Genomic DNA, 27,311 nt, shown 5'->3' on the forward strand with positions numbered 1-27,311 from the left:
TGACTACCTCTTGAAGCTCATCAAGAGAATGCCAATAGTGTGCAAAGCAGTAATCAAAGCAAAAGGTGGCTACTTTGAAGAACCTAGAATATGACATATTTTCAGTTGTTTCACACTTTTTTGTTATGTATATAATTCCACATGTGCTAATTCATAGTTTTGATGCCTTCAGTGTGAATCTACAATTTTCATAGTCAAAAAAATAAAGAAAACTCTTTGAATGAGAAGGTGTGTCCAAACTTTTGGTCTGTACTGTATATATAACCTGTAAATCAGCTTTTAAAGAATTATATGCTGGTTACTTAAAAGCTAAGTATGAACAGGAGCAGACTGAAAGCTCATTCCATCTTATGAGAATTTTATTGGAGAAAGAGAAATAAATCTTTGACACTAAGAGACTTCAGGAACTTATTGATCTTTCCTTAAAGGGGTTCTCTGGGAATTAAGAAAATATTTAAATATTACTTTATGATAAATCTATTCCCAAATACCTTTCATTAGTTATAATGGCTCATTTTGTCTAGGGAGCAATCATTAGGAGAAATAAAATGGCCGCCGTCCTATTAGTACACACAAAACCTGTCCTAATCATACAGGATGAGAAGTTAATTCACAACACTGAGGTAAAAATGCGCCTCATCGTCCTCTCTGCTCTACTTGTCAGGGATTATGATCCTAAATACAGGTGAATCTCTGGGGGAATCGAGATGATGAGGAGACATGACAGTATGGTGGGGTGTGGCTAATTAGCAGCAGCACTTGTATGCAGTCTCTATTACCACAGCCACAGTCTGCCCTGTCTATCCTCTCTGTACTCAATTCCCCAGAGATTTGGCTAAAGTTCTTATCCAATGTATTCAGGATCATAATCCCTAACCAATAGGGCAGAGAGGAGGATGAGGCAGCTCTTTACCTCAGTGTTGTGAAGTAACTTTCCCTGCTGTGTAATTAGGACAGGTTTTGTGTAAACTAATAGGATGGCGGCCATTTTGTTTCCCCTGATGATTGCTCCCCAGACAAAATGAGCCATTATAAATAATGAAAGGTATTGGGGAATATATTCATAATAAAGTAATGTTTAAGTATTTTCATTTTCTTAATTCCCGGAGTTTAAATCAAAATCTGAGTTTACCAAAATAGAATCTCCTCTTCAGTCTCCTGTTGAGAAATTTCAGATTATAATTAAGGAAAGAACAATTTGTGAGAGATCTTATTGAATTCATAGCACATTAGGCTTACAAGTTTGGCTCCAAACAAGCTGTATTTTTCCTCCTGTGACACTGAATAGTCCGACTCTGAAGCTAGACAGGCTTTATGTCCTTTGGTCAGAATAGGGGTAGCACCAGGAATAGAGGTTGTGGCAAAAAAATTAAATGGCAAAATTGAGTTCAGACAGGTTGGGGCAGCAGGGCATGTGGTTATTAGGGGGAATACGTATCTGCATTTACCTCCTCCTCTTTCAACCTTGCTGATGTGGGGTCTGAATCCTCCAATCCTTTTTTAGAAAAGGGGGGCAGCCATATCACTTACATGTGAGAACAAGGATGGATCGAAGAACATAGCGGGTGATAATTTAAATTTTATTAATTTATCCCCAAGACCCTTACAGATCATCAGATCAATAGGATTATTAAAGAAAGGTTTATCATTTGTACCCACAACTAAGTCCAAAGCATTTACTTGGTTTAAAGATTTCAACGTGTTTATCCGCAAATTAAAATGGCAGAAGTTTTTTTAGCATACTGATCAACATACTTGTCTTGAACTTGACATCTCAGTATCCAATCTACCAGATATTAAGTTACTTGCAGAATCATTTGAGCAGGGATCCAGAGACCCAGGTGATAGGGAGCTACACCCAAAAAGCACAAGATTGCCCCCAGCTATGAAGACTGATCCTATATACAGTACTGATCAAAAGTTTAAGACCACTTGAAAAATGGCAAAAAATCTTATTTTACATTGTTGGATCTTAACAAGGTTCTAAGTAGAGCTACAACATGCAACAAGAAGAAATGAGAGTGAGACAAAACACTTTTTGAGCATAACGATTAAACTGAAACCGGCAGTTTTTCAGCTGATCAAAATATTAGGACCACATACCTTTAAAAGGCCAAATCTGTGCAAAGATGTGTATTCATTGTCATTTTCTGTCAGGTAGTCACACGTTGTGATGGCAAAGGCAAAAAAAAATCTCCCTTTTTGAACGTGGTAGGGTTGTTGAACTGCATAAGCAGGGTCTCTCACAGCGTGCCATCGCTGCTGAGGTGGGACGCAGTAAGACAGTCATTTGGAATTTCTTAAATGATCCTGAGGGTTATGGAACAAAAGGTCAAGTGGAAGACCCAACAAAATTTTATCAGCACTGAGCCGGAGGATCCAATTGGCTGTCCGTCAAGACACTGGACGATCCTCGACCCAAATTAAGGCCCTTACTGGTGCTGACTGCAGCCCCATAACCATCAAACGGCATCTGAGACTGAAGGGCTTCAAAAACAAAAAACATCTTCAAAGACCTCGTCTCCTTGAACGCCACAGAACTGCTCGTTTGGACTTTTCAAGAGAGCACCAAACATGGGACATTCAAAGGTGGAAGAAAGTTTTATTCTCTGATGAGAATTTTTTTTTTACCTTGATGGTACTGATGGTTTCCAACGTTACTGGCATGACAAGCAGATCCCACCTGAGATGTTTTCTACGTGCCACAGTAGAGGGGGCGCCATAATGGTCTGGGGTGCTTTTTCCTTCAGTGGAACAATGGAGCTTCAGGAAGTGCAGGGGCGTCAAACGGCCGCTGGCTATGTCCAGATGTTGCAGAGAGCATTCCTCATGTTTGGAAGTTGGATTTCTGTTTTGGGGGGGGTTTAGTTTTTTTTAGGAGGTGTGGTCCTAAGCTTTGATCAGCTGAAAAACTGCCTGTTTCAGTTTTTTCATTGTTTTCATTAAATTGAATGCTTAAAAAAAAAAGAGTTTTGTCTCACTCCCATTTCTTCTTGTTGCATGTTGAAGCTCTACTTGGAACCTTAAGATCCAGCCATGCTAAATATGATTTTTTTGCCATTTTTTAAGTGGTCTTAAACTTTTGATCAGGACTGTATTTTTAAAGATGGTTGTCAATTGATGTAGAGGTAATTCTTCTAATCTAGGTCTGAACTCAAAGCTTTACTTAAGGAATCAGCAACCTCTGGCACTCCAGCTGTTCTGAAACTACATCTCCCACAATCCTCCTTTCACTTCAAGGGGAGTTACAAGAATAGCTGATTAAGTGTGCCTGCTGAGAGTTGTAGTTTCACAGCAGCTGTAGTGCCGAAGTTTGCTAATCCCCTCTGGTAACAGGGATAATCTGGTTCTGATGGATCATGATACATATAGTCGGATGTGTTGTGACTTACTTTCGAACACTGTATGCTATTGAGTCCTGGCAAGTGATCCTCCTACCTGTTATATGAATGAACTGAAATCTGTGCTGATGACGGATCTGGCGGATAAAGGTTTCAGCAAGGAGGGGTTTTTATGTTACCAAAATACATAGAGGCTTATCTCCCATAAAGGGTAGGCCATTTGAATCTGTGGAGGACTCGAAAATTCTAGCACCTATATTGACCAGGTACTAAGCAGATTTGTCACCGATATGCCGTCTTATACACACATGTTGGATTTTCTCAAAAGATAGAACTAATGGAATCGACCGTTCTCACTTGGCTAGCAATAATATTGAGTCACTTTATAGCTCCATTCCACACAGATAGGGTTTGGTTGTTGTCTCATATTTTCTAAGAATGAGGGGTATTCAATTTAAGAAATGATAACGAAATGAGAGCACTCCAAATCTAGAAAATGTAGACAGCACTAAGGCGAGTGGGCCTGTTACCACCACTGAGAAAGGGGTGTATACCCTGAAACGTGTTTGGTTCTTTGGGAGTGAGCTCGATTATATTCAAGGATTCGTATACAGGATTCACCTACTTTGTCATTGATTGCACTTTTATGGACTACAAGATTCACATACAGGATTCACCATTGACTGCCTTCTAACTGGATGCGCTGGAGCACGAGATCCAGGATTACAGAGAGCGCTCGACACCGTAAATCTGAAAAGCCGAGGAGTAACGTAAGACGTCACGTGGAGACTCCATACCACGTGGGATGCCGCGTTGGGCAAAGAGGCACGAGAGGCGAGTGGACTGTCCGGCTTGTGACGAAGAGTGGTAAAGTATCACCTGCCACTGTCTTTGCATTTTGGGTGTCCTGCTGGGACAGAAAGACACACCAACGTTTGCCACAGCTCTGTTGGGCCATTGGATAGTGCGCATTTAGCGCTACCGGAAAGAGGTAGGAATTGTCAGTTTTATCATCCAGACACACCGGAGCTCATTGCTCGACTATATACATGGGATTGTGACATACGCAGTACTATCATCTCTTGAAAAGCCTTGCGTTCGTCCTATGGTCTAGACTAGAGCTTGTACCGGGATTCTCATTACTCGGTTTTCATTCCACTCAGATGTCTATCTGGGATACTGTATGGTTTTATTGCATGATTTAATTTGCATTCACTCGCCTTAGTGCTGTCTACATTTTCCTAGATTTGGAGTGCCCCTCATTTCCTTATCTTCAATTCTAGCTCTTTGTCGGTTTGGGTGGACCGAGAGGTGAGCACCCTGTATCCATTTGTTCTATAGGAGCAGTCGCTATTCACACTTCTAATTCAATTTAAACTCGCCCACAATTATTTTCTTTTTGATTCTCAATACTACCACCAGCTCAGGAGTACTGCAGTGGGGAGCCCTTGTGCCTTCCACGTATGACAATGTCCTCCTTAGGCTGGTGGGAGGATATTGTGCCATTTCCTGCTGATCACGTCTGGTGGGTTGAGAAGATTGCCTTGTGGACATGTTATATCAATTATGTGTTTTTTTGCAAGTGTACCAGTGATTAATTTCACATTCACAGTTAGTTACCCAGTTGAATGTGAATGATACTGGGTCATCCTTTACCTCAGAAATTCACACTGAGACAATTACATTTCTTGATGTGAGAATTAATAAAACAAGGCAAACTTTTTTCATGTACCTTTCATAAACACACTGCCTCTAGCATCCTCCCATGCTGACAGAGTTTTCATCCCCGATCTCTTCAGAGGGGTATTCCAATATCTGAGGGTCTGTAGGAATTGCTCTTCCAAGATCAAGTTTCACACAAGCCCAGAGGCTTTTTTCCAGATTTAAAGTTGGGGGCTTTCCTGCTTCAGATTTTCATGAGGCTTTTCATAATGCAGTACAACATGATAGACATCACTTACGTGTCACAAAACAAGATACTGGGTCTTACCAACTTATTAGGTTGATTTTGAAATATGAGAATGAAAATAGGTAGGTATGTGACATCATTACCAAATGTTGGCCCATTTTAACAATGCACAGGGATCTTCTGGATGAAAACTTGGATCTCCTAAGAATCATCTACCATAAAGGAAAGAGTCTTGGGAATAGACTAGTCCATAGCCATTATAGGCAACCAAGGTCACCTGGTACATGGCCTTGTCATGTATAGATGTGGTAGCTCCAAGACTTGCAGCTTTTTAGATACTACTAAAGTGGTAGCCTTGGCGGTGACATGTGACGTTTATACCATTAATGAGCTGTGATTTATTTATGTAAATGTCCCTGCCCACTTGATTATGTGGGAAAAATCTTTAGTGAACTCCAGAGGCAATTCTGTGAACATGTTAAACCATGTTTTAAACAAAAAAAGAAATCTCAATTTCAAAGCATGTACATTCTTGCCATAATGCTTAGTTTTTTGCAGATGAATGATCAGGACAAATGGTTACCACAGAAGAAAATGGAGTGGATTTATCAGGTTGAATCCAAAATATCTTGGGGTCTGAACAATAAATTGACTTTTGAATGCTTCCTTTAGCCTCGAATTTACTTCAATTAGCTTTAGCCAGCCCATCGGCATGTGATGAAGCCATTTAATTTACAGTTTACAATGTACTTATCAAGTATTATATACGCTGTTTTCAGTACACTGTTGTAGGTGTCCCTAGCTCTTTCCTCCTTTTTCTTTAATTGACAGGGTTTTATCTGTTTATTTTCATATATATCTTCTTTTATTATCTTTCATTTCTCTTATGCACCATGAGGATAATGTATTGATATTTGTGTGATGGTACCCTATTGCAATAGCAGGTCCTTGAGCATTATTTTCCCTCATGATACATTGGCACCCTAAAAAAACCTGATGGGGAAATGCTTTGGGGCAGGATATAATGGTATTATTAGCTGTATTTTTTACAAGGGATCTGTGGAAAAAAACGGATCCTCCCCAAAATAACGGATGCCGCATCAGTTTTTTGGGGGGGAATGCACAATTTGCGGATGCAGAGAACAACTGTCGTGTGCATGAGGCCTAAGAGTGGTCACTGCATGATTCCATGAAAAGAACCATAAGGAATGGACAAGGTAAACCCCCACTCACTTAACGCAAATAACCACAAAAAACAATATTATGGAAAATAATATGTGGCACTAGCCAGTCTTTATTTATGGCACAGTTTTGGAGTAAAACACTATGAAACATAAAACGGCCACTATGATAAAAGAGGAATTTTATCATCCCCCTATGCCATGGATCTGGCGTTAAAAGTAGAAAAACCCGGCTTTGCGACTTTTTAAATAGTAACTTTATTAATTGCAACTGGCATTTTTACGCCGCTTTCGTCAGTTTCTAAAAAGGGTGCATGGTGAGGTGTTGGTGAGGCCATCGGCCCTGGCACTCTTTTCATTATTTATGCCAGAAACGAGTGTTTATAGCAAGCTACCTCTGGGACCCGCAACTACACGGAGAACGGGACGGGGAAGGTGGTGGCCAGAGGACCCCAGGCCACCACCAAGCGCTCTTGCCATAGTATTGAATAGGTGTGCACCACGCTTGAGCAGCAACCACTCTCAATCATTACTATGGAGCCGATGGAAATAGTCAGCGCTCGGTTATTTTTGGCGGCCCCATATGCCCTTCACAATTTTCGGGGCTATGTTCTCAGTGTACATGCGGGTCCCTGCAGCTATCAGACAATGGGGGCATATCCTAGCGATATGCCCCCATTGTCTGAGATGGGAAAATCCCTTTAAGTGTCCAGATCCCTGTCAGATCCCATTATAGTCAATGGCTATGCCAGATACAGTAACTCCAGTTGTCTGTTCTCTGCCGTAACAGGCTACCGGAGTTTGTAAACGGATAGGTGAATGTAGCCTTATCCTCTGTTACTTAAAAATGGTCAATGTACACTAAATTACAGATCCACTACCAATGGGAGAAATTTGAGCTAGTATTACTACTTATTACAAGTTACAATCTGATATGAACAATCTTTTACTTACTTTTGACTTCTACTGCAGGTTATATAACAGATCAATTTATGCTTAAGGTTACGTTAAGTGTGTTTATTCCACAGGAAAGAGAGAGACTGAGTAGATGAGAAAATGGAAGTATATAATTAGACTTTGTCTTATATTGGTTAACCACCTCTAAAGCTCACCCTGAAGCATGGAGCATATAACAGCACTACTTTTATATATTAGGAGAATGTTACAGTACATCATAATTCAGGTGACTCCAGTCAGTAGTAGGGTTGTTGCGGGTATCGAAATATCGATACCTAATCGATACTTTTGTCCCAGTATCGATAAGATACCAGGATTTGACATTTATCGATACTAGGCTGCCCTACTGCTAGCCTAGCCTCCTGTATTAAAGGTTAATTATCATTAGTGGCGCAGTGCGCCCCCCGTATTAAAAACATTGGTGGCGCAGTGCGTCCCCCCCAGTATTAGTCATTGGTGGCAGTGGCCACAGGGTCCCCTGCCCTTCTCATTGGTGGCGGTGGCAGCTTCTGATCGGAGCCCCAGCAGTGAAAACCTGGGGCTCCAATCAGTTACCATGGCAGCCAGGATGCTACTGAAGCCTGGCTGCTATGGTAAGCTCCCTGCTGCTGTGTGTACTATGCACAGGGCAGCAGGGACAGTCTGAAGTCCTATTCACCCTAATAGAGCTCTATTAGGGTGAATAGGACAGGGGATGAAAAGATCCCAGGTTCTAGCCCTTAAGCGGGCTAATAGTTATTTTAAAAAAAGTTTAAAAAAAGAAAAGTAAAAAAAAAAAATATAAGTATTAAAAGCATAAAATATATAAACAATAAACATATCACATATTGACACATCCAAAAAGTCCAAACTATTAAAATAATAGAAAATTCTCCTATGCGGTGAATGCCAGAACAGAAAAATAAAAACTGTGCGATTCGCCATTTTTTTAAAATGCGTAATGCACGTGGCTTTTTTGGTGTTTTATTTTTTTCGTGTGGTATCGAATAGTATTGAGTATAGCAATGCTTTTTTTTGCATCAAAATCGAATCAAAATTTTGGTATCGCAACAACCCTAGTCAGTAGAACAATGTGCACGGGAGATGATGTATTACTGTCTATGTCTATAGGTGCATTTATTATAGTCATTACGAATGCTTTAGATCACAGGTCACAAGCAAATGCATAGGTCTTTTACCTGAATACTTGTGATACTTCAAATCCATAAATATTAATGGTATTTAGATGCACAGTCATGAATAATATTTCACATTTTCTACAAATTTACACTCTTTCTATATCAGTACTTTATCTGACTAATTTTTGTTCTTTGGGAACTGTGGAAATGATCAGCATGCTAGTAATTTGCTTCACTTCTCCCAAGACTTTTGTAACTAAAAACTTCTTCTTTGCAATGGTATTTTAAAGGGAACTTGGCACCACAAAAATGCTAAATAATCGACAGGCAGCATGTTTTAGAGCAGAGGTGGGGGAACCTATTTGCTGCCAAGGGACATTTGTATGACCCCCGGGCCATACAAAATTCTCAACTTAAAAATGTTACTGCTATATTTGGTCAAACATATAAGTGACTTAGGGGTAAGTTACAGAAATTGCACTTCAATTAAAAAAATCAAGAGCACTGTATTTTTTCAGCACAAAATGGAGCGAGCACTATATATTACAAATAGTACAGGCGCCATTTTGACCTCATAAAGCAGTCTAATTTTTAAGTTGAGAATGTTATATATTTAGTTCTTTATTTGGCATTAATGGCCGCCAAGCTAAACCCAGAGGGGTCCAGAGAGGGGTTCACCCAGCTTTCACTCTGCCAATTTCTTTGCAACTGTCCCTGCCTTTTCCCCTTTCTCAGACTCAAATCAGCCTATCAGACCCCCTAGCCTATATCAGCCTCAGATCCGACCCTCATCAGACCATCCCCAGCCTTAGATTAGACCCCCATCAGACACCCAGCCTCAGATCACACCCCCATCAGACCTCCCAACCTCAAATCAGACCCCACCTAGCCTCAGATCAGCCCCCATCAGACCCCCCAGCCTCAGATAAGACCCTCATCAGACCCCCCAGCCTCAGATCATACCCCCCAGCCTCAGATCAGACCCCCAATAGGCCCCCCTGCCTCAGATCAGACCCCTATCAGACCCCCAGCCTCATATCAGACCCCCCTAACCTCAGATCAGCCCCCATCAGACCCCCAGCCTCAGATCAGCCCCCATCAGACCCCCCAGCCTCAGATCAGCCCCCATCAGACCCCCCAGCCTCAGATCAGCCCCCATCAGACCCCCCAGCCTCAGATCAGCCCCCATCAGACCCCCCCAGCGTCAGATCAGCCCCCATCAGCCCCCTCTAGCCTTAGATCAGTCCCCCATCAGACCCCCCAGTCTCAGATCAGACCCCCCAGCCTCAGATCAGACCCCCAACAGACCACCCAGCCTCAGATCAGACCCTCTCTACCCTCCATTAGCCTCAGATCAGCCCCAATCAGTCCTCAGATCAGTCATTTAAAAAAAAAAAAAAAAAAACAACTTACCTCTCCAGCTCTGGATGGCGCTGCGACTTGGCAAATTCACTTACTCTCCCTGGTCTTCTTCCCGCCACGCTGAACTGTGACCTGACATCGCAGAGCGTCAGGTCATAGTGCAAGTCTAGAGGACGAGGGAAGGTGAGTACAGCCAGTGCAGCGTTGTTCTCATCTTCCTGTGGCTCCAGCATGCTAATTCGCCCCGGATGTCTGATGTGAAACAGCAGGCACCTGGTTGCTATGCTGCTCACTCTGCTCCAGAGTGGGCAACATCTTTAAAGACCCGACATGTTATGTACTATTACGTTACATGTCGTAAAGGGGGTTAAAGTACAGTTGTGTTTTTTTTGGTTGGATTATGCTATTAAAGAGTATGTCCACATGGATGTAAAATACAGCAGAAAAGTAATCTGCGCATATTGTCTTGGAATGACATCAATTACATGCAGTGGAATCCGCAGTGAAGATCCACAGCATAAATTGACATGCTACAGATTTCAAATCTGCACTGAGGTAAATTTGAGCTGCACATTTTTTACGTGGCATGTGGATGCGATTTCTCAGTAATGCCGATCACGGACATTTAACCCCATCTGAGAGGCCAGAAATCCCAAAAAGTGCACGCTTGCCAAAGCAGGAACGCCTCCCATGGGCGCAGATCAGGGAAGATGTTCCACTGCAGTAATAAAGCAGAGCCTTTACTAGGCTTCTAGTCTTATTACTTGTATATTACAGTTCAGGCCAGTAGGTGGAAGCACTAAATTGTAATATAGCCATCTTTGTATATGATAATGCATAAAATTCCATTACTTTATACAACTTGCAATAAAATGACTGCATGTTGGGGTCCACTGGAGGGGGGGGGGGGGCAAAAAAAAGTTAATAAAAAAGTTAAAAAAAATATAAAAATTCAAATCTCTCAAAAAAATGTAAACAATAAAAAAAAATAAACATTATTTTTGGCATCGCAATGTCCTATAACGCCCATACTATGAAAATAAAATGTAAAAATCCCATGCCATGAATGGTATCAGAAAAAGAAAAAATTTTCATTCACCTCCCCCCCAAAAAATTCTATAAAAAGTGATAAAAAAAAAGATCGTCCCGCAAAAAATGAGCCATAATATAGTTCCATAGCTGTAACTATAAAAAAAAGTTATGCAGGTCAGAATATTGGGATGAAAAGAAAACATTTTTTTAAAGTTTTTATTTTTTTTCAGTATTAAAGAACAAGAAAAACTATATAAATGTGGTACCATCTTAATCATACTGACCTGGAGAATGAAAAGCACAAGTCAGTTTTACTGTGCATTGAAAGCCATAAAAACAAAACCCATAAATTGTGGCAGAATTGCATTTTTTTCAATTCCACCACATTCCAGCATACAGAGTGGATAAAAAAATCAATGATTTAAAAAAAAAAAAATATTAAAAAATCTGATTTTTTTTTATTAAAATCAGATTTTTTTTATTAAAATCTGGTTTCTTTTTAATATAAAATGCTTTTTGAGGAAAATATATTACCATCCAAAGGTTGTTCCATCAAGAAATAAAGATTCGTTTTTTAATTATGTAGGAAAAGGCTGTATATGTCTAATTTTTCTGGGTAAATAAATTCCATTAATCCATTCACAATGTTATGCTCTTCCAGAGGTTTTTGTAAGATTATTTGGCAGTTTCTCTGCCTACAAGATATTATCACAGATGCTTGGTTTACTTTTGCAGTTCTCAAAACTAAATTTGACTCAGCAGAGATCACATGCCTCTTTTTCACAGCAAAAATGTTATAACATGAACAGAGTTGAGAAAAAGACCTTAAAGGGACACTGACAGGTCGAATAAGCATAATTAGCTGTATATATGTATGCACAGGTCTTCTATTGTGAATTAAAAACATATAAATCTAACCCCTGTCCACCTTATGAAGACTGTAAAATGACTATAACCTGATAGAATTGCTCGTCTTTCTGCCCAAGGGGCGGCGTTTCAGCTTTACTTCTGCCCAGGCAGCCGCCCCCCAACCGCCGTTTTGAAGCGCTGCCCAGCTCATCAATATTCACTTCGCTGGGCGGCTTCTGCGCTGCTCAGAAAAGTGCCTGGCGCAGTCGCAGAACCTGAAGCGGCCTCAAAGAAACAGAGGGGACGCAGGCGCGATGTGATCCCGGCCAGTGAGGGTGCCGGGCGCATGCGCTGAAGCTCAAATAGAGTCCGATGCCCATAGCTTTGTAGTGAGCATGCGCCGGATCTCGGAACGTCGGGGACAGCAGAAGCCGCCCAGCGAAGTGAATATTGATGAGCTGGGCGGCGCTTCAGAACGGCGGTTGGGGGGAGGCTGCCTGGGCAGAAGTAAAGCTGAAACGCCGCCCTCTTGGGCAGAAAGACGAGCAATTCTATCAGGTTATAAAACATCATTTTACAGTCTTCATAAGGTAGACAGGGGTTAGACTTATATGTTTTTAATACAATTTTTGACGGGAAATGACATAGGTGTCTTCCAAAAGATAATAAGACGATGTACAAGAGGCATTTTTATTTACATTTGTGCAAAAAGTGTCCAGTCCAAAATTATTCATACCCTTCTCAATAATCAATAGAAAATCCTTTTTTGGCTATTACAGCAATCAAACGCTTCCTATAATTGCAGACAAGCTTTTTGCATGTCTCCACAGGTATTTTTGCCAATTCATCTTTAGCAATGAGCTCCAAATCTTTAAGGTTGGAGGGTCTTCTTGCCATCAGCCTGATCTTTAGCTCCCTCCACAGATTCTCAATTGGATTGAAGTCTGGACTCTGGCTGGGCCACTCCAAAAAGTTAATGTTGTTGTCTGCTAACCATTTCTTCACCACTTTTGCTGTGTGTTTTGGGTCATTGTCTTGCTGAAATGTCCACTGGTGCCCAAGGCCAAGTTTCTCTGCAGACTGCCTGATGTTGTCGTTGAGAATCCTCATGTATTTCTCTTTTTTTATGGTGCCGTTTACTGTGATTAGGTTCCCTGGTCCATTGGCTGAAAAACACACCCAAAGCATTAGGTTCCCACCACCATGTTTGACAGTGGGGATGGTGTTCTTTGGGTTGAAGGCTTCTCCTTTTTTACGCTAAATGAAGGAAACATCATTGTGACCAACCAATTCAATTTTTTTTTCATCTGACCATAACACAGAAGTCCAGAAGTCTTCTTCTTTGTCCAGATGAGCTTTTGCAAAGGCCAAGCGAGCTTTTGTGTGCCTTATTTGGAGAAGTGCTGTCCTCCTTGTTCTGCATCCGTGGAACCCAGCAGTGTGCAGTGTCCGTTGGATTGTCTGCCTTGATACATTGCCACCAGCAGAGCCCAGATTCACCAGGATGGCCTTGGTGGTGATCAGGGCCGGTGCTACCATAAGGCAGAACAAGCGGCTGCCTTAGGGCGCACCCTGGGGAAGGATGGAAAAATGAACCTTCTTTTTTTTTTTTATCACTTACTTGTGAGTTGTTGCACCGCAGCACCGCGGGCCGCCCGCCCCAGCCTGCGTGCGCCGTGTGGCCCCGGCCCTCACTCAAGAGCGGCACAGGCCCGGCAGCACGGTCACGGGGTCAGGCCAGGGGGGGGGTGTGACTGGTGACTGACTATGTCTGTGAGTCTGACTCACACACAGCCAGATTGCCGTAGCAGCAGGACAGGTGGGTAGGTGATCACTGATGAGCGCACTAGCACCAGAGTGCACGGCATAAATGTGTTTTTAAAAAATTATTACACAAACAACAATCATAAATGGAGGGGGGGGTGGTGACCGTGACATGATGGGAGAGTGGGGACAATGTCTGTAGCTGACATGGGGATGGGTCCAGGACCGGCCCGGGGGGGGGGGAAGATGTGCCATGGGGGGGACTGAAATGTGACACAATTGGGGGTAATGATGTGATCATGATGTGACACGAAGGGGGTTATGTGACATGGTTTGGAGGGGGAGAAATGTGACATGGATGGAGGGGGAGAAATGTGACATGGAGGGCTGATGTGACATAGGTGATTTGACATGGAGGGGGAAAAATGTAGCTTCGCTTGTGTTGGCAAAAATCTTTGCACCGGCCCTGGTGGTGATCCTTGGATTCTTTTTCACCTCTCTATCCTCCTGGCCAGCACAGGTGTCACTTTTGGCTTCCGACCATGTCCTCTGAGATTTTCCACCGTGCAGAACATCTTGTATTTTTTTAAAAATACTTGCACTGTAGCCACTGGAACTTGAAAACATTTAGAAATGGCCTTGTAGCCCTTTCCTGACTTGTGAGCAGCCACAATGCACAGCCGCAGGTCCTCACTGAGCTCCTTTGTCTTAACCATGACTGTCCACAAACCAACTGCAGAAAGCTGCTGTTTTTCACCTGTTGAGTTGATTAAAACAGCTGTTCCCAATTAATCAGGGTAATTAGGATGCTTTAGAACAGCTTGGACTATATGGAATGGTATAGAACCTTTGATTTTCCCACAGACTGTGATAGTTTGTGAGGGGTATGAATAATTTTGGACTGGACACTTTTTTCTGAAATGTAAATAAAAGCTGAGAAATTGTTTTTTTTTTCCACAATAATGCCTCTTGTACATCATCTTATTATCTTTTTGGGGACACCTATGTAATTTCCCGTCAAAAAATTACTTGCTGGTTGAATAATAGTAACTTTAAGTCAAAATTTGCCAGGGGTATGAATAATTATGGGCAGCACTGTGAGGGGAGGGGGCTACCAGACCTGCTTCCAAAACAACAGGTTAACAAACTGCATATGGGGCACTGAAGGAGACGGATGGTTTCTGCACCTCTTCATAAAAATTTTACATTTTCACTGCAGTGTTGGAATTGGACCACCTTTGATTGGCAAAGGGTTGCCGTTTCCGATGAGTCAAGTTTTCTGCATCATCAAATACATCGACGTTGGCATGTCAGGTGAGAAACTTCAAAAAACAAACACCCTGCAACCTCTGCTGGTGGTGACAGCTTTATCGCCTGGGGAATGTTTTCTTGGCATTGTCCAGACCCACTCATTCATCTGGAAGGCACTCTCAACCGATTTGGGATCACTCCATTCTTGCAGATCATGTACACATATACATGCTGATTGTCCTTCATGAGGCTAATGGGATCTTTCATCAAGACAATGTGACATGTCACAATTAAAATGTCCAACATTGGTTGGAAGAGCAGGACCAAGACTTCCAAGTACCAACCTAGCCCCCTAATTCCTCAGACTTAAACCCAATTGAGCATCTATGGCACCACCTTGATGGCTCAGTTCGCTCTATGGATCCTCGCACACGCACTCTCCAGCATCCTGTTGGATGCACTGCAGTCCCATACCTGTGACAACCTACTGGGACCTTATTGAGTCACTCCCAGCCCGCCTAGCTGCTCTCTGTGCATGGCGGTTACTCTGGATATTAGCTGGTGGTCATAATGTGACCTGACTATGTATGTCTCTCAAGCACTGTTCATTGTTCACGTGATGATGATGATGTGCATTCATGGTTAGATACAGGCATGCCTTCCAGTTACCATAATGTAACATTAAAGAGGACCTTTCACCAGTTTTTACTTTATAAAAGCGATACCTCACACTGTAGCCCATGTTCCCTAGACGTCATATCGCAATATTTTTTCATGATATGCTCCTCCGTTGCGCCGCTCGTTCTGTTTAGGCGCCCTGTATGCTAATTAATAGCATTGGAACAGGGAGGAGGAGACATCAGCTTTTCTCAGTGGGTGTCTCTTCTATCTGGCTATGGCGCTGTCCAATCAAGGCGGAGCGCGTCACAGCCATTGAGAAAAAACAGCTCACCTTCTCCCTGGCTGTGACACGCTCCGCTGTGATTGGACAGCGTCACAGCCAGATAGAAGAGACGCACACGGAGAAAAGCTGATGTCTCCACCTCCCTGTTCCGATGCTATTTATTAGCATACAGGGTGCCTAAACAGAACGAGGGGCACAGCGGCGCATATCATGAAAAAGATTTGAAATATGACATCTAGGGAACATGGGCTACAGTGTGAGGAATCGCTTTTATAACGTAAAAACTGGTGAAAGGTCCTCTTTAAGAATATTTGTTGCACATGCTGCCAATTTTACTGCCAATAAAGTGGAATATAAAGGGTAATAACAAAATAAGCGCCAACATACTTGGGGGTGTAGATCTGGAGCCTAAGATAAGTTTTAGCCCATTTTCAGCAGAAGTATAGTGCACAAAATATACAACCTCATTCATGTGTAGTGGAAAAAATCCTGCTGCTGATTTTCAAACTTACAGCATATGAATTATCTTGCTGACTTCACTATTTGCAATTGCAAAGGAAGAAATCTACAGCAGATCCTTAGCAAAATCTACATGTAACATGAAACAGAACATCTTTGAACATACACCTAGATGCTTTTCTCATGGCTGACGGTTTTCTTATTTGGAGGTATGGGTTTCTCTCACATTGTCTGATACTTGCAATATGTGCACACGAGCAAATGACAAAACTGACATATAGTTGTAACTTTAATTTATTTTGAAGTTAGATCTTATTTTTAATACCCCCTTTTACATTTCAGCATACTGTTCTTGCCCCCAAATACATGTCTATAACCTGAGGGTCCTGTATATGGCTGGTGATACATATTAAAATATTATCACAAATCAGACCATATAATGATCAAATAATTAAACATTATAGCGTTTGTCGGAGCTAACCACACTGGGCTAGGACAGGATCAACCTTTACAGGAAAAACTGTTCTCCCTCTTTACATGCTACAGTTGTTGGCATACTCTTGGAAATCACAATCGGTAAAACGTTTTATGCTACATGTACAAAATACACAAATAAGTGAAAGCTCACAATAACTGATGGAAATAACTGAGCATATAACTAAGTGTGAACTGGCACACAGTGCAGTTGAGACATGCAGTTAGGATGCAGTTTTTTTATTGTAGCAAGCTGAAATGAATTAAATCATTCCCACTATGCAGAACTCCAGGGTTTAATGAGGCTGATAAACTGGCTAAATTGAAAACTGTATGCTGAATACATGTCAGAACGGCACTGTGTGCCAGCACCCTCACTGCAGTACATTCCTGGCACCACATTTATTAACCACTTCCCATCTGGGCCATTTGCCCCCTTCCTGACCAGGCCTAATTTAGCAAATCTGACATATCTCACTTTATGTGGTAATAACTTTGGAACGCCTTTACTTATCCAAGTCATTCAGAGATTGTTTTCTCGTGACACATTGTACTTCATGATATTCATCTATGAAAAAATCCCAAATTTACAAAAAAATTTAGAAAAATTTGCAATTTTCTAAATTTACATTTCTCTGCTTTTAAAACAGAAAGTGATACCTCATAAAAGATTTATTACTTAACATTCCCCATATGTCTACTTTATGTTGGCATCATTTTGGAAATGTCTTTTTATTTTTTAGGACGTTAGAAGGCTTAGAAGTTTAGAAGCAATTCTTCAAATTTTTAAGAAAATTGCCAAAACCCACTTTTTTAGGACCAATTCAGGTCTCAAGTCACTTTGTGGGGCCTACATAGTGGATACCTCCATAAATGACCCCATTGTAGTAACTACCCCCCTCAAGTTACCTAAAACCGATTTTACAAACTTTGTTAACCCTTTAGGCGTTCCACAAGAATTAAAGGAAAATGGAGATCACATTTTTAAATTTCACTTTTTGGGCACATTTTCCATTTTAATCCATTTTTTTCTTTAACACATCGATGGTTAACAGCCAAACAAAAATCAATATTTATTACCCAGATTCTGCGGTTTAAAGAAACACCCCACATGTGGTCATAAACTGCTGTATGGGCAAACGGCAGGGCCATGTCCCATTTGAAGCCCCCCTGATGCACCCTTACAGTAAAAACTCCTAAGAAGTGACCTCATTTTGGAAAATAGGGGATAAGGTGCCAGTTTTATTGGTTATATTTTGGGGTACATATGATTTTTTGATCATTCATTATAACACTTTATGGGGCAAGGTGACCAAAAAATTGGTTGTTTTAGCACAGTTTTTATTTATTTATTTTTACAGCGTTCACCTGAGGGCTTTGGTCAAGTGACTTTTTTATAGAGCAGATTGTTACGGACGTGGCGATACCTAATATGTATACTTGTTCTTATTTATTTACATTTTACACAATAATAGCATTTTTGAAAAAAATAATTATGTTTTAATGTGTCCATGTTCTGAGAGCTATAATTTTTTTATTTTTTGAGAGATTTTCTTATGTAGGGGCTCATTATTTGCGGGATGAGGTGACGGTTTTACTGGTACTATTTTGTGGGACATACGTCTTTTTGATCACTTGCTGTTCCACTTTTTGTGATGTAAGGTGACAAAAATGGCTTTTTTTTACAACGTTGTTTTTTGTTTTTTTTACGGTGTTCATCTGTGGGGTTAGGGCATGTGATATTTTTATAGAGCTGGTTGTTACGGATGTGGCAATACCTAATATTTATACTTTTTTTTATTTATTTCACTTTAACACAATAATTTTTTAAACCAAAAAAATGATGTTTTAGTGTCTCCATGTTCTGAGAGCTATAGTTTTGTTTTTGTTTTTTAGATATTTTCTTATGTAGGGGGCTCATTTTTGCAGTTTCTGAATGCACATTCAGGAACGTCCATTCAGAAATATAGAACCACCTCCCGGACATTTTTAGTCTATGGGCGGACGGGAGGTGGTGAAATGTGTTAAGATACTTTTTTCTCTTTGTCTTACAAGGGGCATCACCTGGCCAGAAAGGGGTAGTGGTCTATCAGAAAGGGGTCATGGATTAAGATGCAACAGTGTACAACACTGTATCCCAAAATTCTGGTGCAAAGTAAGCCAAATAATAGGTGGTACAAACTTAGAGTAGATGGTCTAAAAGTGTGCCGCAATTCTAATCCAGAATCAATCATAGTAATAAATCTGGCACATCTCTCTAGTCTAGGGTTACACTATCTAGACAGGATTCCTGTTTCAGAAAACAAACATTGTTTGATGACATTTTCCTGGCTTATTTCAACACTTTTTTTTTTCAAAACACAGCAAGCACTAGGTAGGGCATTTTATTCAGGCATTTATCCATAGGTTGACAGTTTTTACAATGCATAGCATCCAGACTGAACACGGACCCTTTCATTTCACTGGGTATAAGCACATGAGCATTGTGTTTCACTGACCATATATCCATTCAGGAAAATGTCCAGCAGTTTCTATCTTCATCTGTTTTCCATATAGAAAACCCTACAGAAAACGGATGGCATACGTGTGCAGTCCGTTTTTCACTGATTGTTGCTAGGAGATGTTGTGTGTTATTCTTCAGTGTAAAAACACATTAAAAAAAAAAAATACTGACATCTGCTCAGAAAAAAAAAAACAGAACTTAAAGGGGTTGTTCATCTTCTGGGGCTCTTTTGGCAGACCACTCTTCCCCTCATGGCCAGACCTGCAGAGGGAAGTATACGTACCTGCTCCCTGCTGCTGGGTCCCGGCTCTTTCACTGCCACACAGTCACTGCAGCACTCGGGTCCCAGTTTGTCACCTCTGTCCGGTTTGACACCACTGCAGCCAATGACTGGGCACAGTAGTGACCTGCTTGATGTCAAATGGTCACTCAGCAAAACTGAGAGAAAAACATCAGTTTTTCACTGACAGAACCTGGACGAGTTCAGTACTGCCTGTGTGAAAGAGGCCTTAGGACATCATTAGCCCCTTAGTGACGTGAAAGACCAAATCACACTCCAAGTGAATGTAGATATCATGGAAAAACTCGATTTGCCATGCTGGATTTTTTTCCAGATATTGTCAGGTGATGCTGTAAAGTCATTTGTATCAATGTGAACCCCATTATAAGGAAGGTACCATATTAAGGCTGCTTTTCACTGTCAGTGATTCTGAGCCAAATCCAGAAGTGGAAGCTACACAGAGATAAGGTATGATGGAAAGCTTTGCAGCTGTTCTGTGGTTTTGACCCATGCCTGGTTTTGGGTCACAATCACTGATAGAAATCATTGACTGTCTGAATAAAGTCCAAGGCAGAGATCATCCAGCGATTTGTCTTTCTGTTGTTGTTTTCTTGTAATGTATGGCATTGGTGTCCAGGATGACAACCTTTACAGACTGACCGTGAAGGACAATTCATTCAGAATACAACCATCTCAAATCTGTAGTATATCCCAAGTCTGTAGGCTTGGTAAAGCGAACAAGAAGAGATGGCAAATTTATACATTCTCATGGTGGTAATTATTAGTGTTTGTGATTTTTTAACACATTTTGATAAGTCACAGTGGTGGTGGGTATTTATACAGCTCGGCACTCCAAAATTCTGGCATCAAAAATTCTCAAAGACCTAGGTCTTTGTGATTTTTGGGCTTATTTGATTTAACCCATTATTTTTTTTTTCAACTGGAATTTAAAAAAAAAAGACCAAAAATAGTCTCAATCTTACTCCACTAAAGAGGTGGGGTAGAAAGTCTTAAACTTAAAGGGGCTCAAAGTCTATCAAACATTGGGAGATATTTGTTAAACTTGGAGCAAACTTACAAAGAGGAAGATTCATATAAAACTCATGTAAACTCATATATTCATATCAAAATTGATATAAATGCCTCCCATTGAACATACAGTTTTTATCACTGGAACAATTCAACAGACTGAAAAGGCAGGTAAAGTAGTTTATATTTTTCTGCTTCACTGGCAGAGAAATGTTCTGTCCAGGGATAAAATTATAAGGTGACCACCTTCTGTTAAATTCTGATTTTACTACAGAAGGAATCTGCAAGGCTTGAAGAATTTTTTTTATCAGTTTTTAAATATATTAATTTCAGGATCATTTTCTTCCTAACCCAAGACCCGAGTATTTATTTGGTAGACATGGCCTCCTCACCTGTCATCCTGCTGGTGCTCCTCGGCTCCCCTCCCAGTGCTCTGCTCCACGTGTTTCTGCTCTCTCTGCCGCGCAGTCTCCAAGTACCAGGCAGGCGGGAGAGTCCAAGTAGCATGAAGTTTCCGGGGGGCAGATGCGCCGCGTCGGCGTCACACAATGGGCGGGGCAGGATTGGGGATGCGGCGGCTGAGTAGTCTCTGATCTTTCACTGTATAACCTGTCACAGAACAGAAGACACTACTGAGCCGCTGATACGGAGAATGAGTCATCAGACATCTGCAGAAAGCATGGGAACTACTGAACTGGAGGAATATAAAGCTGCCGAGACACTGAAAAAAAATCATTTAATACAAGTTAAATCTATATTGCAATCTAGACTTGCATACACTATGGATGCTGGCAACATGCAGTTGATTTGGTCCATATGTACCTTTTGTGGATATGAGTAAATACTTTCATTGTAGGGATTGCTAATGGAAAGTTTTTGAGATCGTGAGATCAATAGTTTTTGTACCATAGACAAAACAGTTGGGCCTCTTGCGCCCCATCGCCGCAATGCACGAACACCCACATAAGGGCAGCGTATCGCGGATCCATTCACTTTAATGGGTCCGCGATCCGGCCATTCCGCAAATCGATAGGACATGTTCTATCTTTTTGCGGAACGGAAGTACGGGGCGAAACCCCACGGAAGCACTCCGTAGTACTTCCATAGGGTTTCCGTTCCGCACCATTCCGCATCTCCGGATTTGCGGGCCCATTGGAGTGAATGGGTCCGCATCCGTGATATGGCCACGGAACGCAATACGCCTTATGCTAAGGGGATATTCAAACATGCAAGTTTTGTTCAGTTTTTTTTTTATGGATTCAGTGAAAAAAAAGAAAAGTATTATCTGTCTGTTATACTTTTTCTCCTTTTATGACCCACACCTGGTTTTGGAGTAAAAAAATAAATAAAAAAGAACTACTGAATAAAACCTGTTTATGTGAATATACCCTAACGCTGGTAAAATTGTTTAATTCAAGACCTCGGGAAAAAAATAGCAAAATGGAGAAAATGCCATAACATATGAAATATTACATCCGCCGCTGCTCCGGAAGCCCCCGCCAGCCTTTGATGATTTTCCTACAGTGGTGATGTGGCGAACACCCAGTCACTGGCCTCAGTGGTCTCATGCTGTACATAATCACATAGGTGTACCACACAGCCCCGCTGCAGGAAGCTCACCAGCGGGGCCATTAGAGCGGCCGTGCTGCAGCTGAGAGGAGTATAACGGTGGTCGTCTTCACATCAGTGTTTGTATTAACATTGTTTTGCTCTAGATGATCTTCTCGGTGCCTGGTCTCATAAGATTTACCTAGTGCAGGGATGTTAAACTCATGATGGCCATCCATATCAGGGCATGCTGTAGTTCGGCAACAGCTGGAAGCAGGGGTGGACTGAGAACTTGGAGTGGCCCTGGAAAAACCCTTAAAAGTAGCCCCATATTGTAGGTGGGCACAATCTAAAAGAAGGTGGGGCAATACAAGTAGGCAGGGACAACAGACATAGGCAGGGCTAGCAATACCATAGAGCAGCACAAAATACCGCCCCTGCAGAATCAAATACCACAGTGCAGCACCCCCGCTGCCATATTCAACTATATCACCATCCTGAGGACTTGAATTTGGGAGTGCATCTGCAGCCGCCGGTCAGGTGCATAGGTATCTGATGATCCTAGCATTTAGGCCTCATGCACACGACCGTTGTGTGCATCCGTGGCCGTTGTGCCGTTTTTTTTCACGGACCCATTGACTTTCAATGGGTCCGTGGAAAAATCAGAAAATGCACCGTTTGGCAGCCGCATCCGTGATCCGTGTTTCCTGGCCGTGAAAAAAATAAGACCTGTCCTATTTTTTTCACGGCCAACGGTTCATGGACCCATTCAATTCAATGGGTCCGTGAAAAATCACGGCTGCACACAAGATTGTCATCCATGTCCGTGACCCGTGTCCGTTTTTTCCTATCATTTCAATGGCAAACTTGACTTAGATTTTCTTTTCATTTTTTATGTCCGTGGATCCTCCAAAAAACAAGGAAGACCCACGGACGAAAAAACGGTCACGGATCACGGACCTACGGACCCCGTTTTTGCGGACCTTAAAAAAAAACGGTCGTGTGCATGAGGCCTAATGCTGAGAACATCAGATCATTATGTACCTGGCTGGTGGGGGGAGGAGAGCTTCGGTGGCCCCCTGGACATTGGCCGACTAGGAAATTTCTCTGTAGGGGCTATGGCCAGTCCACCTCTGGCTGGAGGGCCACAAGTCTGACCTACTGTACTGAGACAATAGGGGTGGAAGGGCGGAGGGTTAGAAAAAAAATATAGGATATTGATGGAATTGGGAGAATGGCCACATTAAGAGGAGGTATGTGGTAAAAAAAAAATAGGGTATCTGTAAGGCTGTGTTCACATCATGGTTGCAGCATGCAGTGCTATTTTTCTAACAATCTCATTGTTCTGGTCCTTAGAATTGACCATCATAGATGTGAACAACGCCTAAGTGATCTACTTTTCTTTGTGAAAAAGCTCTAAAAGGCCTTTTAGTGACATTTTGTAAGCCCTCTATGAGTTAAACATCTGCTCTAGTACATACGTGTGAATAAAGAAAGAAGTAGAAGAGTTGAATAGGGCGTAAAATGTTTCCGTACCGCAACCATAGCTAAATGGGTCGTCTGAGATCATCAGAAATGGTAAGGAACGGGTGAGATTACATGAAATAATAAAAGAACTGTGACTTACCTGTCTATTTCCGCTTTGCTGCACTACAATTACCAGTCCATCTGGGCCCGGGCACCTGAGCAATGGCAATGACGTGGCATGGTTTTATTATTTTATGCAATCTCACCCGTTCCTTACCATTTTTGTTGATCTCAGACGACCCCTTTAGCTATGGTTGTGGTACGGAAACATTTTACGCCCTATTCAACTCTCCTTTTAATGCAATGTATAAAGTGCTGCGTATCACATTCGGGATAAGGGGTAGTAATACACACAGGGCTGGTCTACTGGTTTTTGTTGTACACGTTTTATCTGTACTACGAGTAAAACATTTCCTTTCTCTAATTGGGATCTGTTCATATTTTTTTATGCTAAGACCCGACTCCTACTATTTCCTGACACATCAGAACATAGGATTTTGTACTTTTGGGTTCCCCAGAGGAAATGCTTCGGAGGGCTCACCTGCCATCTATGCACACCCACTCTTATTTGCATTGTAAACTGGTACAATTATATGTATACACACAGATCCATAAGGTCTATTAGGTTATGTGTAAATAGTAGACCAAATTGGTAAGTGACTGGCTCCAAAGCCAGCTGCAAATGGGGCTTCTTCTGGTAAACCTTTGGGGGGCCACAGGAGGGTCAATTTATGGGAAATTCTCACCCACACTCTGGCCCCAACTCACACTTTGCAGATTTCTTTGAGAAGAAATTGGCACCAAATCTACAACTAAATCTGCAACGCACTGCAAACTCTATTGAATGTAATGGGAGAAAGCTGCGACTTTTAAAGAAAATGAAGAAATCTGTATGTAGAAAATCTGGGGTGTATAGATGAGGAGGGTAAAATCCCATACACTTCTACTGGACTGTGCTTTGCTGTGGATGGTTCCTACAAGCGCTGCAGCCAATCTTACATGGGCAAAGTTGACAAGTGTGTTTAGGGATTTTCTAGTTTGGCCAGCCCCCTACCACATAATAAGACCCCCCACAATGGGCTGAGTGCAGGTGTCCTGCAGCCACAGAGGAGTCCAGGGCTAGTCCCATTTTATACAGATGAGACCCCCACCCATCCTGAGAATGAAGGGGCTTTAGGGTAGGTTAACCTGCAGAGTGGATATGGGAAGAATGCAATGAAGTAGATGCAGCACTAATACCACACTGCACCCCCTCATTCTCAGGATCAGTAGGGGAGGGGGTCCCAAAAGTTAGACCCCCTACCACTGACAAAGTGATATCATAGGGAAGTGAGGTGTCACCACTATGAGAATAACCTTTTTAATCTGGTGACTGTGTAATTGTAGACTTCATTTATTTGTGGTATGTTTCTTTCCATCTGTTTTAACTACAGCAAATGTTCATTACTGGTCACCGAGGCTCAAAATATACCGTTAACTACACGGATAACCTCCCATATACAGCTCAGGTCGTGTGTCCGTTTACCCTATTAGTCCGATATAAAGCCGACGTTAATGGCTCCTCACTGAGAGCGCGAAAGGCGGGAAGCACGCTGATAGGTTGCGCGGCTCTGTCACGTGACGAGTGATACAGGCACCGCTGGAGAACGACCGTTAGGTTCCCAGTCTCGGGCCGGACAGGGCTGGGAGGGCGAGTGATGGCGTCGCCGCGTCCTTCCCTGGCTATACTAAGCCACCTTATTGTTCTTCTGTTTGTAGGTGAGAAGTCTGACATATCCATTATCTTACTGCCGATATTGTGTATCTATCGGATAATCTATCTTCCTATCTATCTATCTCTCACATATCTCTGATATCTCTCTCTCTCTCTATCTATCTCATATCTCTCTCTCTCTCATCTATCTCTCTAGCTATCTCTCATATCTCCCTCTCTATCTGTCTGCCTGTCTCTCTTCTCTCTCTCTCTCTCTCTCTCTCTCTCTCTCTCTCTCTCTCTCTCTCTCTCATATCTCCCTCTCTATCTGTCTGCCTGTCTCTCTTCTCTGTCTCTCTCTCTCTCTCTCTCTATCTCTCATATCTCTATCTATCGATCTCTCTCTCTCTCTCTCATATCTCCCTCTCTAGCTATCTCTTTCTCATATCTCCCTCTCTATCTGTCTGCCTGTCTCTCTTCTCTCTCTCTCATATCTCTCTCTCTAGCTATCTCTCTCATATCTCCCTCTCTATCTGTCTGCCTGTCTCTCTTCTCTCTCTCTCTCTCTCTCTCTCTCTCTCATATCTCTCTCATATCTCTCTCTCTCTCTCTCTCTCTCTCTCGCTCATATCTCCCTCTCTAGCTATCTCTCTCTCATATCTCCCTCTCTAGCTATCTCTCTCTCTCTCTCATATCTCTCTCATATCTCTCTCTCTATCTCTCTCTCTCTCTCATATCTCCCTCTCTAGCTATCTCTCTCTCTCATATCTCCCTCTCTTGCTATCTCTCTCTCTCTCTCTCTCTCATATCTCCCTCTCTATCTGTATGTGAGCCGTCAGCAGGTAGAAGTTTCAGCTATAGCTGTGACTTTCACTCTCCATAGAGCTGTCATATTTCCATTACCAAGGATAAAGAAGTCGCATCAGATCTTTCTCACTTGGGCTCTGTTCACATTGTGTCCATAGCCTACATTCAGCTTATGCGCCAGTAAAGCTCCTGCCACATATCGCAAATGTCCTTAGGCTGTTATGCACACAATACAATGTCCTCAAGGCATCTGTGGGGCTGGAAACTGTAGAAAAGCATGAAGAGGATCCCACAAAAATGTGTACAATGCAATATATATAAAATGTATTTTGTTAGTTGCAACCTATGTCTGTGCAGTGGCATACGTCAGAGCCTTTCACTGGATGCATACGTTGGGAAGGCTCCCTGCTGTACATTGTACTTCTGAGGAAATTTTGAACATGATATGAACAGAGCCTTATGGCCTTTAATATTGACGGGCTATACACATGATAGGTCATTGACATTGACTGGGATCTGACACCCGGAATCACTACCGATTAACTGTATTGCAGTAGCTCTGTTGTCGGTACTGCACAGCGCCATCCATTGTGTAGTGGATACAGCTGGGTACTGCAGAATAGTGAAGTGTATGGGAACAGCGCTGCTGCACTGCACAATGGAGGGATCTACAAGGAAACAGCTGATCAGCAGGGTGTCAGACCCCACCAATCTGATATTGATGACCTATCCCGAGGATAATCTACCTAAATCCTGGACAACCACTTTAAGGCCCCATTCACACGTCCGCAAAATGGGTCCGCATCAGTTCTGCAATTTTGCGGAACGGGTGCTGACCCATTCATTCTCTATGGGGACGGAATGGATGCGGACAGCACACAGTTTGCTGTCTGCATCCGCAATTGCGGAGCGCGGCCCCGATCTTCGGGTCCGCAGCTCCGCAAAAGATAGAACATGTCCTATTCTTGTCCGCAGCTGCGGACAAGAATAGGCATTTCTATAGGGGTACCGGGCGGGTGTGTTGTGGATCCGCAATTTGCGGGTCCGCAACACACCACAGACATGTGAATGGAGCCAGGGAACCTGTCAGCGGCAAAAGTCATCCCAAACCGCCAGCAGTACCTTCAAGTAGCCAGCAGTGAGTTTCTAATGATGATGAAAAATGCGGTAAAAACGGGATGGAATATGAAAGTCCGCCTGCAAAATTCAGAGTGGAATCCACTCATATTTTCCTTTTCAGCGCATTTTTTGTGTATTTTTTTTACACTTTTATTTTTCAACCAATGGTTGTTTACTTCAATATAAAACTGCATTGTGGTCACG

General features: G+C 42.2%; 1 protein-coding gene across 4 annotated transcripts in view; it reads right to left on the reverse strand.

Moving 5' to 3' along the window:
- IKZF3 (IKAROS family zinc finger 3) overlaps positions 1-20,880 on the reverse strand; it is a 130,242-nt gene extending 109,362 nt beyond the window's left edge. For 3 of the 4 annotated variants that reach the window (XM_044297297.1, XM_044297294.1, XM_044297293.1), the window contains exon 1: positions 20,806-20,880. In XM_044297297.1, the coding sequence (XP_044153232.1) occupies positions 20,806-20,812 (7 nt within the window). In that variant the 5' untranslated portion in view covers positions 20,813-20,880. The remainder of the gene's footprint in view (positions 1-20,805) is intronic. The other variant, XM_044297296.1, reaches the window with a different exon arrangement.
- Positions 20,881-27,311: the final 6,431 nt, after the last annotated feature.

Source organism: Bufo gargarizans, chromosome 6, assembly GCF_014858855.1.
Source record: "Bufo gargarizans isolate SCDJY-AF-19 chromosome 6, ASM1485885v1, whole genome shotgun sequence".
NCBI classification, from domain to species: domain Eukaryota; kingdom Metazoa; phylum Chordata; class Amphibia; order Anura; family Bufonidae; genus Bufo; species Bufo gargarizans.